This window comes from Phoxinus phoxinus (genome assembly GCF_949152265.1).
Source record: "Phoxinus phoxinus genome assembly, chromosome: 13".
Taxonomy (NCBI): Eukaryota; Metazoa; Chordata; class Actinopteri; order Cypriniformes; family Leuciscidae; genus Phoxinus; species Phoxinus phoxinus.
Genome location: NC_136888.1, coordinates 18,864,819 through 18,878,001, shown reverse-complemented (window position 1 = coordinate 18,878,001; position 13,183 = coordinate 18,864,819). Strand labels below are relative to the sequence as shown.

The 13,183-nt window shown below is 39.2% G+C and overlaps 1 protein-coding gene across 5 annotated transcripts in view; it reads right to left on the bottom strand.

The window, feature by feature from the left end:
• Positions 1-5,866: 5,866 nt before the first annotated feature.
• slc8a1b (solute carrier family 8 member 1b) overlaps positions 5,867-13,183 on the bottom strand; it is a 119,845-nt gene continuing 112,528 nt past the window's right edge. For 4 of the 5 annotated variants that reach the window (XM_079633207.1, XM_079633208.1, XM_079633206.1 and 1 more), the window contains one exon: positions 5,873-10,599. In XM_079633207.1, the coding sequence (XP_079489333.1) occupies positions 10,223-10,599 (377 nt within the window). In that variant the 3' untranslated portion in view covers positions 5,873-10,222. Of the gene's footprint in view, positions 10,600-13,183 lie in introns of all 5 variants that reach the window. The other variant, XM_079633210.1, reaches the window with a different exon arrangement.

Here is a 13,183-nt window from a genome sequence, read left to right as displayed (position 1 = left end):
TAATTACTGAAAATGAACATATCTCCAATCATTTCTTATTCATGTGTATTTTTAAAAAATAATGTTTAATTCATTGAATAATGAGGGAGAGTTTACTGCAGAGTAGGCCTATCTATATTAGACTGTGACGTGATAGTATGGTAACCCATAGTCATTTTCCTGCTGGTATTGAGAATCGATCCCGCAAACTTTGGGGTAATAATCTGACTCTAACCAATAGGCTTCCCAAATTATTACAGTGACACTATAACAGTGAAACACATTAAATTATAGATGAATAAAGGTAAAAAAAAAAAAAAAAGTTTTTTTCTGGCCTTCCTGTTTTTTCAGTGTCTGGTTTTGTGTAAAGTGATCCACTGAAGCCAATTTTGAAGATAGAACCCAAGTGCACTTTATTTACGAACAAGATTAAACATAACAAAAACATGGCGTGGCATGACAACATGAACAAAGCCTTACAAAAAGTGGTCTACAGGATCCTGGGCGGACCTGGGCCGTGGCATGGTATGGGCGGACCTGGGCCGTGGCATGGTGGGGGCGGACCTGGGCCGTGGCATGGCGTGATCGGCGCCGGCAGTGCAGGAAGCCAGGGCGGCACCGGCAGTTCAGGGGACCATGCCTTATTTAGCACACTCAGTCACCATTATATGTTTGGTCTAAAACGCAACTCCTCTCATGTTTTGCGGCAGGACAGCAAATGTGAGTGAATTTTCTGTCATCTTTGCAGAACTGTGATATGAAGAGTGTACAAAGAAACATATTTAGCAACAGTGTGTAAGTGAACAGCACAGGCACAATACCGGTATAAACATCGATATCTATCGGTTCAATATGTGTCTCATGACTAAAACTGCATCATCGCTTTAGAATACCTCCGTTTCCATAGTCCACACTACGTGAAAATGTAGTTTTCAAATTTACACACTTTGGAGAGCGTTTTTAAAAAAAACGTCTTGGTTGACAAAAACGCCGTCTCAGTGTGGACAGAAGGCCAAAACGGACACAAAAGGATGCGTTTTCAAACGAAAACGTATTAGTGTGGACAGGGCCAGACACGCTCAAAGCTGAGATATCCCTGAAATTACAGCATAAGAAGATAAGGACACTTGTTTCTATTACTTCCATTTGCAATTAAAATTCCTTTGAGCAAGGCTCCATAAAAGTGTCTCAGTAACAAGCGAAATCATTTTCTACTGTAGAAAGAGGAAAACCTTGTCTAATACTTCTTAAAACACAATCAACACTTCTCTCCTAAATTAGTCTAGCACAGAACACATAGCAGGGTTTTTTTCTTTCTTTTTTTCAATCAGAAAAAGTGCTTAAGAATACAACAACACACTATGTTGTATGTTACTGCTTTGTTTCAAAGAATGCTTTAATCTATTCAGAATGAGTAAAGCGTGTTTCGTAAGATTGTATATGATTTGGTTGAGCACAAGTCACTGTGGCAGGGCCTCTAACATAACACTCTCTACAGGGCTCAGAGACCACTGCCCTGCCATTTATGTGACATTTAAAAACTCTTTCTGCGATCCAAGACGCTCCTCCCTGAATGATAACTGTTTAGAAATGCACACATTCAAGCACATCATTATTGAACATCATCTCTGCTGATTCATTCGAATGTCAAACAATAGTAGAAAAGCTCTTCAAAGCAACAAGATAATAGTAAATGACAGACAAAAAGAGAATGACTATGATAAAATGTGTCTGCTCGCTAGCAGATGCTCTGAGCATTTTGGTCTGAAAACAGCTGATTATGTCTGATTCTGTCATAATTACTTCCCATCAGACCATTTTAAACTTTAATGAAAAGCATTTAGGCAGACTGTGTGGATGTGCGCGTGTTTATGAATATTTTGAATATTCTGTCTATAACAGCGCTTGGCCTAAATGACTAAAAAACTGTAGGTTTTGGAAACACACGAGGCATTAGAGCAGAAACACAGCTGATGCTAATGTTTGTTGGATGATTGATGAATCTGTGTTCCGCAGTCTTTAATCTGTCCTGTCACATACGTTACACTGGAGTGCATTTCACACCGGCTAAAGCTGATGGAAATCCAGGGCACAGCCTCAGGGGCTTCCCATGCTTTCACATGATGCACTGTGGGTTTCAACTAGGGGTTCTTCTTAAACGAAAGGCTGCAAACCTCGGCTAGCACGTCATCAAGAGCCAACAGTACAGCAGACTACTTCCATAAAATGCATACAGTATAATATCATTTTTCAAGCTATCTCCCAATAATATGTTTTAGTAAGATGATATTTAAAGGTAGGCACTATAGCCCCTTTCACACAGCGCGTTGATCCCGGGAAATTGCCAGAACGCCTTCTGTGTGAACGCAAACACGACCCGGGATTGATGCCGGGTTGGGGACCTAGTAACATTGCCGTGTTCAGTCCCGGAACGCGCGCTGTGTGAACAAAAGCCGTAATCAATGCCGTGTCATAATGATGGCGCTGAAGCCGGGATCGTTCGCCAGCTAGTGAAACGGTACGTAATGCACTAGATTATGATCGAATCAGAAAAAAATGCACAAGTGTGGTTTCTCGAGAGAGAAATCGCAGCTCATAATCAAACTTTAGACGCTCACACGTAACATTGTTTTAATGGTGCATGTACTTTTTAAATAACCATAACTTGCTAAATTTTCTACCGATTTTCAAACGGGTTGGTTTGTTATATACGTTATAAACGTCAGATATGTAGTTATGACACTGCGTACTTATGAATAATTATAATATTACATATTTCAACATGTTCAAGCATCCAGAATTATAGCCACATTAATAACGTTTGTAAGAAACCAAACCGTTTGTAAATCCGTCAAGATTTCAGCGAGATAAGAGGATTTGTGTTCGTGCAGATCACTCACCTTACAGAAAGCTTCCCTGTGGCAAGATGGCCACCGGGTGATGCCGTTAGAGACTCCGCCGTAAGACATCTAGCCTTTATGTGTATCTATGACTTTATCCGTGTATTTTTCGGAATCTGTGTGAAAGGGGCTTATGTAACTTTTTTTTGTCCAAAATACATCATCAGTGCTTCTTCCAAAGTGTGTTTTTGTCTGATTCACTATTGTAAGCCTATTTTAAGTGTTTATATTTTGGACCTGTCAGGATGGTTTTTGCAGGACATTGTGTGCATGTCGTCATATCTGTAAATACAGAAAAGTTGCTCCGGGTACTTTGACGTGTGTATGGTTTGTGGTGGTTTTGTACGTGCAAAAGATTGTGGGTGATTGGAGGACACGAAGGATACACTTGAATCATCCTTCAAAACACAGCAAATGAAGGATGTGAAATAAAGGCCGTATCCAAGGATCCTTCAGATTGAGATGGCCCTGAGAAGCAGCTCATCCAGATAACTCAGCTGTGGCGCTACGTTTATGTCTTGTATAAAAATGCAGTTGGATTATGACTTGCAAAAGCCTCCAGGCCAATTATATTCACTGCCCACTGCCCACCCTCCATTTTTTTTGTCAATTTACATTCACAGTAATAGAAACATCCTTAGCTAAAGCACATTTTATGAATCTAATTACTGTATGTACAGTATGTGTACAATATGGGTTGATATTTTGGCATATTGTTCATGTGGAACTGAAGGAGTCTGTGTGCCCACTTACGTTTACATTGGGCCAGTTAGTTCTTGGTTCTTTATGGGTTCTGTTCAACGTGAATGTCTCCTTTATTAGAGGCATGAGAGAATTCACAAATGAAATTTTTCTGAAGGCCATTTTCCCACAGAGAAGGTGAGTCCAAGTTCAGTCTCGCCAGAACTCATTACCTGGACGACAAATGCCATCTGAGTTATGGAGTGATGTGTTCACAAAGAGCACAAAGAGCTTTTAAGATGAAATTCATGGACTTGCCCATGGTCACCCAATAAATAACAGAGAATAACAGAATTTTTTATTTTTATTTTGCAGTTCTGGATGTGCATCATGACATCTCTGTTATTTTATTAGACAGGCAAATACATCTCATGCAAACAGCTACTGCACCTACTGTCCAGGATGAATAAATGTCATTTATTAATTTGGTAGATGCTAAAAAAATGTCAGTTCATTGAAGGTATATACTGTATTTGTAATTATTAGCATCCAGTAAATTAACAAAAGGATCTCCATTAATCATCAAATAGCTCTGTCCTCTTTTTCTCTCATGTATGGAATTCATTTTAGAGAATCGGTTCATTCACGTTTTTTTGTAAATAAAACTTCACTAATCGAATGATTTTCTGATTAACTTTATGCTTTGTGTCCTGCCTTTTTGTGTTGAAGCTAAATGCTAAAAGCTAAATTAAATCCTATAAATTAATGTTTTTATTTTATTTTTTATTTGTTTTGCATATTGTAAAATTGTATCATCCCCAAATGTGTTTCTGTGCCAGGTAAATACCATCTTGATGTTGCACTGTTGGTTATACATAATGTCCCCTTATATGCATACTGTTATTTTTTAAATCAAATTGAAAAGATTTACTCAAAAAGAAACAAATAGCCGTAGGGCCTAATACCTTTGAAAAATGTACACAAATTACCCACATTTTTTTTACAAATATGTTAAGCCTGCTTACATGAGGTGTGGTGACAGTTACAGTCACATTAATAAAAATTGCAGTGAAATTTCATGGTAATAGGTCCATTGTCAGTAGCGATGCATAAGGTACACAAATCAATTTCATACCAATACCAAGGAGCTTTCTGTTGGTCCGCGTGGTGAATACGCTAGAACATGAGCTTAACCTGAGTGAGGAACGGTAAATATGAAACATACTGAGAGACACATACTGAGGTAGGATAGGAAAAGTTTTTCATGAACCCTTTTTTTATACTGTTTGAAATGGTTACGAACTGGTAGAGGTCCTAGGTCGAGAAAATATGATCATAGAACCCTAATTCTATTATCCCTGCACTGGTTACCTATTAAGTCCCGTATCGATTACAAAGTATTGCTACTGACCTAAGTCCCGGCCTAAATGGTTCAGCTCCTGTGTATTTAACCAATCTTCAATCACCCTACCATCCATCCAAATATCCTTAGTGTTTTCACATTTGGCTCCTAAACTCTGGAATAGCCTTCCTGATAATGTTCGGGGCTCAGACTCACTCTCTCAGTTTAAATCTAGATTAACCCTAGATTAAGACTCTTTAGCCAAGCATTCATATAATGCATCTCATTACCTTGTACTCCCGTTATGTCAGATCAAAAGCATGACTTTGTAGTGCTTTAAGGGTTATGAACAGCAGCTAAGCAAATTATTTTCAATTTCCACCTCAGGATGCCGATCACAGAGCAAACTTTTGCTGCGTGCACGCAATTTTGTAATTGTATTACGAGATGGCAGGCCGTGACATTTTATTTGGAGTGGTTCACATCCTCGGATTTATGCATTTCTATTGCAACACTGTCAAAGTCAGCGCTCTTTAAGTCGTTTAAATGAATTATTATTGCAATGTTATGTTCTTTGAGACATGAGGTATTTTAACGCCATCTTTCGAGACGCTTTGCAGACTATGCTCTGGCTGTGAGCGTCCATGTGTTTTGAAGGAGGCGTGGCTTTGGAGACGCCCTGAAGGGAGGGTGGGTTGATGGATCTTATGATTTCAAAGCTAGCTTGCTATTGCTAGCCTCTCAGAAGTTGCCTACCCTACCTTTAAATATCAGTGTAGTTAATTGTGCAGTGTTGTCCTCAAAAATGTCCAAACAAATACTCTAAAACAACTTTAAATTATGAGTATCTTGGAAAAAGTTGCTAATTGCAAATTAGTGTCCACAACACCATTACTGATGACACTTTTTGAGTGTGTATGTGTATTTAGAAACAAACATAAAAAGAGACACACTGCAGCCACTTAGCTCTAAACAGGATATCCCAAACTTTATTTCCTGTGTAGAGGTGTACTAGGGGAGCAATCACAGTTAGTGGACGTCCATCTTATTAGATTGAGTGCAACACAAAAAAAAATCAAAACAAAAAAATCTCTAATATTTAATTATTCAGATCGAAATTAAAACAACCTAACGATCGAAACAAAACAGCGTGAAATAAAGCGAAAAGTGAGAAAGACGAGAGAAGAGAGAGAGCTTGAGGAGGAAAATAGAGTCAGCTTTAATAAGCCCATGACAAGAGGACTGTGAAAGACACACTATGCCACAAGGCCACACACACTTGCATTAACATGACTCTCAGCGTTAGCTTACACACACAATGGTTTGAGCCCCTCAATCTGTACAAGACAGATAAGATAATAAAACTCACATCCTTCATTTAGATCCGCTATTACGTTACATACAATACATTCAGTCCTGCTTTGGCATGAGAGCTTTCTGCCATGTTGTTTACACTGCAAAAAAAAAAATCTGTGTTTTGTCTTTGTTTCCTGTAAAAATATTCTCTACACTATTTGATGTTAAATATTTAATTGATATTTTCTCTTCTTCTGAAACCTAAACCTCTTTAATTTGTGTTTGATTTACGCTTGAAACAACCAAAAATTATTTGAGAAATAGATATTCTCTTATATTACACATGCAAATGTATCTTGTTTTATAGATTTTTAGATATTTCTACTGGAAAACAAGACAAAAGACTAGTTAAGAACAATATTATTTGCTGTATAAGTGGTTTTGCAAACCTTTATACATGCTATAAATTTATACATTATAAATAAGTGAAATGTAGACATTTACACACATATGCTCATTGTTCAGGAATACCAGGAACATCTTCACAAATAGACTGCCATTGTTTACAACAAACAGCCTACAGAATTTCACTGGACACATTAATGCAAGATGTAAGTGAGGCCTTGGATTGGAGAGTTAGAGGAGCGGGAGAAAATGGGAGGGGAGGAAATAATATTATTTAAAGATTAGTATTAAACCCCTGAAAGGCTAGAGACCATCTGAGCAGTGAGGAAGAGAGAGGGGTTTAGGAATGTAAGACATACACAAGGCAAACCCTGACACTTCACGCACATTCTCCTAATGTTTTACAGACATTTTCCAGATGGTTCACTGATTTTTGCAAGATGGTTTACAGACTCGGAGCAGATAAATGACGGATTATATGTTCCCTTAATTCTTACAGATATCACAGATTGCTCCAGACCGACCAAGCACACACACCCCAACATACACACACACACACACACACACACACGCACACACGCACTCACGCACTGCTCAGCGAAAAAACTAGAACAAAACAAGCTCTATGCAACAATCAATCCAAAAGGCAATATTTGTCATTCTGAAGTTCTTAAGGGTCTCAAATAAATACGTTGTATTCTCTCTGTGATAATGGCAGAGCGGTGACTCTGCCTTCATTCTACTGTACAGTATATACATACACACCTGAACGCTTCAACGACAAAATATTTCATACCGTTAAATAATACAACCACTGCAACAACCAAGCAGAGGGCCTTGACATATTGCTTCCTTTGTTTGTACATGTGCTCCTGTACCAAACGACAGATACTGCCTTTTTAATAAACATGAGCAAGTAAAAAACAAAACAAAAAAACATTCAAATGAAACTTACGGACAGGAAAACCAACCGAACAAGCAAACGAAACAAAAGTCTGAATATCTATACAGCTTTCAAACCTCTGTCGACTACGTTAATGAAGGGGATTCTGCGTACTATATACAGACACGTTAGCATCCATGCATTGTCAACACGAAGCACATTAACATTCCAAATATGGACATGGCAAACAAGAGGGCGGGGCACAGGGAGGGGCTAGGTTTCACAGGGGGCGGGTCCAATACAGCCACACCCTGATTTACAGACCGCAGAGCACAGATGTACAATTGCTGACCCTTGCTCTGCCAAAGCAAATACATATACAGTATAAACCAGACAGGCCATGTACACTTTGAACGCCCCGTACGGAGAGACGCACCTGCGGTCGGTTGGTGTGACGGCCAGCGAGCAGCACGTACGGCGAGAGTCCATGAAAATCTTCACGGCAGAACTTGGTATGGCTGTAATTCACATGGTTTCACCAACTCCAACTTCATTTGTTTGTTTATTGGTTAAATAGATATTAGGCTTCAGGAAAAAGTCTTTTTTTTTAATCAATGTTGTTTTTTTTCCTTCATTGTTTGTAGTGTCTTTCTTGTGGATCTTAGTATTAGCAAGCAACAGCGGACCATCTTCACCAGGGACTGAAGGTCATCATCGAAGGTTTCCTACAGAAATCCCCTAAAGCTGGTACAATATTGATTCCTTTCATTAGAAATGTAAAACAAAATAAAAACACACGCAACAAAAAAAGATAAACAGCTATTCAAGCAAATTTTTTTTTCTTCTCTTTCAAAATCAAGCCACTGAAACTACAAACCCCCAACACAGAATCCCAGAATTCCGTTAAAAACACTCTTTCATCACAGGAAAAGGTGTTCAGATGATGTAAAAGGCTGTAGGCTGGATCCCTTCAGTACAAACACCTATAAGAAATGTCACCAAGGCCTCTTTATCCTTGCAAGGACATTTTTTTGGTGTGGGTAAAAAAATGTACGGTTCGAAATACAAAACCCACTTCAGGGGCTGTGTGGCACACTGCAGTTCTCCATTAGAAAGATTTTCCCTTTGGCAAATTTGGCGCAAAATACACAATATCTACGTCAGATCTACTTCAGAAGCGTGATTTTATTTTCACTTACCCACTAAGAACTGGAAATCGAACTTTGGAAAGGACAGTGAAAAAATCCTGCAACTGCATTTTCAAAATTTAAAACGAGCTCCTTTTTTTCAGTTCGTCTGTGTTAAACCATGCTATCCTAAAGAAGTTTAAAGTCAAATTCAAGATTAGTTCTACAATTTCTGCTTTTAAAATCGACCTACGTCTAAAATCGTGACTACTCTACGAGATTTGCCTTACAGCTCCGTATGCAGCGAATCTACAAAGTACAAAGAAGTAATCTCAGCAGGGTTGGAGGGAAAGTGCGCCCTCGTAAACTCCACATAGATGAGTGACGGAGTGTATCTGTATGGGACATTGAGCAAGTTTACCGAGCAAAAGTCTACCAATTATACATGCTTGCATGTGTAAGACTGTAAATTGTGTCTGAGAACAAAATCACCAAAAGTATGGCCACTGGTTTTGCGTTTTTTTTTTTCTCGTAGTGTGTGTCCATAAATGTATGCGTGTTGGTTTGGACGGAAAGTAACAGTCATAATTGTAAACTCTTAATGTGATGTTGGCAAAAGCATGTCACATGCTGGATTATCTCACTACACTGACCTCGCATACTTTCCATCGATTGCATAAATTAATAATCGAATCTGTAACGAACCGCGGTGTGTTCATATTAGAGAATTCACGATGTTCCTTAACCCGAGCTCATTCGAATAGCACTTTACGGTCTTTGAGAACGTCAGATCAAGGCTCTTAAATCGAAGTCTTGCACTAGCGCACCTCTTGTTTCTGAAGCTTCAGCGCCAGGAGAGATTGGAGCTGGCATACTGCACTCACTTTATTGTTATTCTCTTTCTGAACCGAAATGAACTGCACCAGTGCAAGAGATGGATAAAAGCTGGCCTTCACAACAATAAGTTACACAGAGCTGCTCTTGAAGACGACAAAATCCGTTTAGAAGGATGCCCAAGCCGTAAACGAACGGCAAAATTTGAACCCTTTCGGTCAGGACTGCTCAGATTACATGATCTGTAAACACATAAAGTGGTGTTTTGAAAATTCACCCAAGCAAATTTACCGCTCGGTCCACATTAAGATAACAAACCTACAACACACAGCCACATTACCCAGAGTTCCATGGCACTATGAAGGGAGCTTACAGATTCCACGGTCCCACGTGGCTTTTATACTGGTTAAGGGTAAAAAAGCACAACTACAGTAGTTAAAGGTAGCAATAGTAGCTTTCATAGTCTAGATTTAATGTTTGAACACTGTGGTCAAACCCCGTCCAATCAGATGCAGTCATTTAGCACACACAACAAACAGAGGAAAGAAGAGGATGAAGGAGTGGCGTGTGGAGAGAACAGAACAACAGGCCGATGGTCTGCGGAAAACGATTATCCACATGAACCCGAAAGCGAGTCCACCGCTGTTGCCGTCTTTAGTCTTTTCCCTTTATTTGAACCTTTAGTCTTTGCGTATTTTCCACAGAATGCATGAACGTGTGTGTGAAGGTGTGTAGTTCTGAGAGTGTATGCATGTGTGAGCGCATGTACGTGTGTTTAGAAGCCCTTGATGTGGCAGTAAGCCTCCAGAGAGGAGAACAGGATGTAGAGGAGCCAGAGGCTGACGAAAAGCATGGTGGTCAGCACTTTAGCAGTCCGCGGACCCCCCAGCTCACCGCCGATGTCGGGCCGGCGGCGGTACATGAGCACCGCCACGCAGATGAAGGCGAAAATGGTGAAGAGGGTGACGGAGAAGGCCAGGCTACCCGGCTCCACCTTGAAATCGCGGCCCTTTGAGTTGTGGTAGATGGCGGCGATGGACCAGGCCACTCCGATGCCCAAGAAGACGTTCACAGCATTGCTGCCGGTCACGTTTCCGATGGACGCGTCGGCGTACTGATCCTGGGTCGCTGCTACTTTACTGGCAAAGGTGTCTGAGAGGAAGATGATGAGGAAGGCAGGACAGGGAGGGAAAAAGAAAGGAGATAGATTTTAGTACAGTAAAATACTTCTTTAGATAGTTATCTTGATTCATAAACATTCGGAGGGATACATAATAATAATAATAATAAATTAAATAAATAAACAAGCAAATAAACAAGCATGAATAAACAATACCATTCAAAAGTTTTAGATCTGTGAGATTTTTTAAATGTTTTTAAAAGGAGTTTCTTCTGCTCACCAGGGCTGCATTTATTTGATCCAAAACACAGCATATTGTGAAACAGTTTTACAATTTAAAAGAACCGTTTTCTATTTGAATATCTTTTAAAATGTAATTTATTCCTGTGATGGCAAAGCTGAATTTTCAGCATCATTACTCCAGTCTTCAGTGTCACATGATCCTTCAGAAATCATTCTAATATGCTGATTTGCTGCTCGAGAAACATTTAGAATTATCAATGTTGAAAATGTAATTTTTTTCCCCCTTGATTCTTTGATGAATAAAAACGTCAAAAGAACAACATTTATCTGAAATAGAAAGCTTTAAGTGGTAGTGTCTAATAATAAACAAAAAAATAATATGTATTTATTAACTCTACTAGGTTCCGAAACATTTAGTTAATTTAGTTTGTACCAAAAGTACAGCTAAATAAAACAAATCATAAATCTAATGAGAAAAATTTAGTGAGGTTTATGCTTAAAACAAGAAAAAAAACTAGACGAGACAAGTAATCTTCAAATGAGTAATTAAAATAATTCTACTTCAGGTACTGTACATCTTGAAGGAAACAAAATACTTATTATAATAGCATACGCACATAGTACCCATCTCCTCTCTCACTCATCTCTCCTTTTTTGGTGAGGTTGCAATTGTGTAATAACAGCCTGGCTAACCTCTGATTTGAGTTGAAATCAGTGGGCATTTAAACAGTGTGGTTTTTCTCTGTGGCTCAGAGACAGCTGCATGCTAACAGGGTGATCTATTGCAGACAGCTGAGAAACCGTGAGCTGCTGATTGTGCTTTCTGTCTGGGAAGGCCTCTAAATAACCCTAGATGCACATACACCCTTTCAAACTCTCTTCCTCCTCGTCTCTTTTCATTTTCATCTCTCTCTTTCGTTATGCTAATGCAGTTCATAACACATAACCCTGCTGAACTGCTCTGGACATGTTGATATTACTCTTTGCTGCCTGTGGTCATTAAGAGCCATTTTCCTCATTTAAAGGTCTCACTATCCTGCGGATACACACTCTAATATTCACACATTCTAATATTATATTCACACACACATAATAGGATCAAGTAAAGACATTTATAATGTTACAAAAGATTTCTATTTCAAATAAACTTTGTTGTTTTGAAGTTTCTATTCGCCTAATAATTGCCGTGTTGATGCTTTTCGAACAGCTCAAAGTTGTCATCTGGTAATTGCGGTAATTCCAGCGCGACATGACTGCAGCACTCAGCGTCTGTCTAAAAGCGAAGGTTAGGAACTCTCGGTGGAAATCTGACAAAGTATCCGAGAACAACAGTAGTCATTTAAGGGCTTAAAAGACCAAAATTGACGCTGCAGCATCTCAAGACACAGTATTAAAAAGTCAAAGCTGGGTTTTACCGTAAAGTACTTAACTGTGAAATAACATTTTCCTTCTCGTTATTCATCACTCTCCTGTTATGTTGTTGTAAACAACAGCATGGACGGAGCCGTTTCCATGGCATTACCAAGGAAATTCTCAGTTAAGGCTCAGCTAACACCCAGTCTGGTGTAAAGTCCTGCCAACGAGCCTGGCAGTGTGCGGACGACAACTGCCGCTAAAGTGGGTGTCATGGCAATGCTGCTTCATCCCAGAAAGACTCTTGGGAGCAGTTAATCATTACGGAGTTAAATGGATCAGCGTTTCCAGACTGTAACAGACTTTGAAACTGTTATAAACCTCATATGCTTACGTTTGCATATGGACACAAACTCGACAGAACGACCACACGTATCAAATGAGTACTTTCTCGACTATAAATGTCCCTGTGGCTCATGTATGTCTGTGCTGGGAAATATAAAGTGGACTAAATAATATTTAATCAAAAGAGAAAAATCACTTTAATGAACCTATATCGCCACACATTAGCGTGACTGCATTCAGAGGATGCACGTCACTCATCAAACCCATTCATTTTAAATTCACCGAGCAAGTTAATTAAAGATACTCTAACTGGGAATATATGCTGAATCTAAAGGCTTTGTTTTCTGTTCTAAAGCATTGGTGAACGCTGCCTTATCAGTCAGCGTACATGTCCCTCGCCTAGTTTCTGGTCGCGCGCTTGGTTAATTGGAAGTTCAGTTGTTTTTCTCAGTACTACCGGCTTTCATCTCTCACTTCAGATTGACACATTTGTCATTTTGTCAAACTGTGCAGAAACAGCAGAAAACAATCAATGGATATGGTTGTGAACTCTTCAGTAAAACGGTTTTATTTGGCCTCATTTACCGTACTATTGACTTGATTTTTGACCTGTTACTAGTAAAGAGTGCAAGTATAATAGTTTTTGGCGTCTGAACCAGACTTTGTGATTTCATT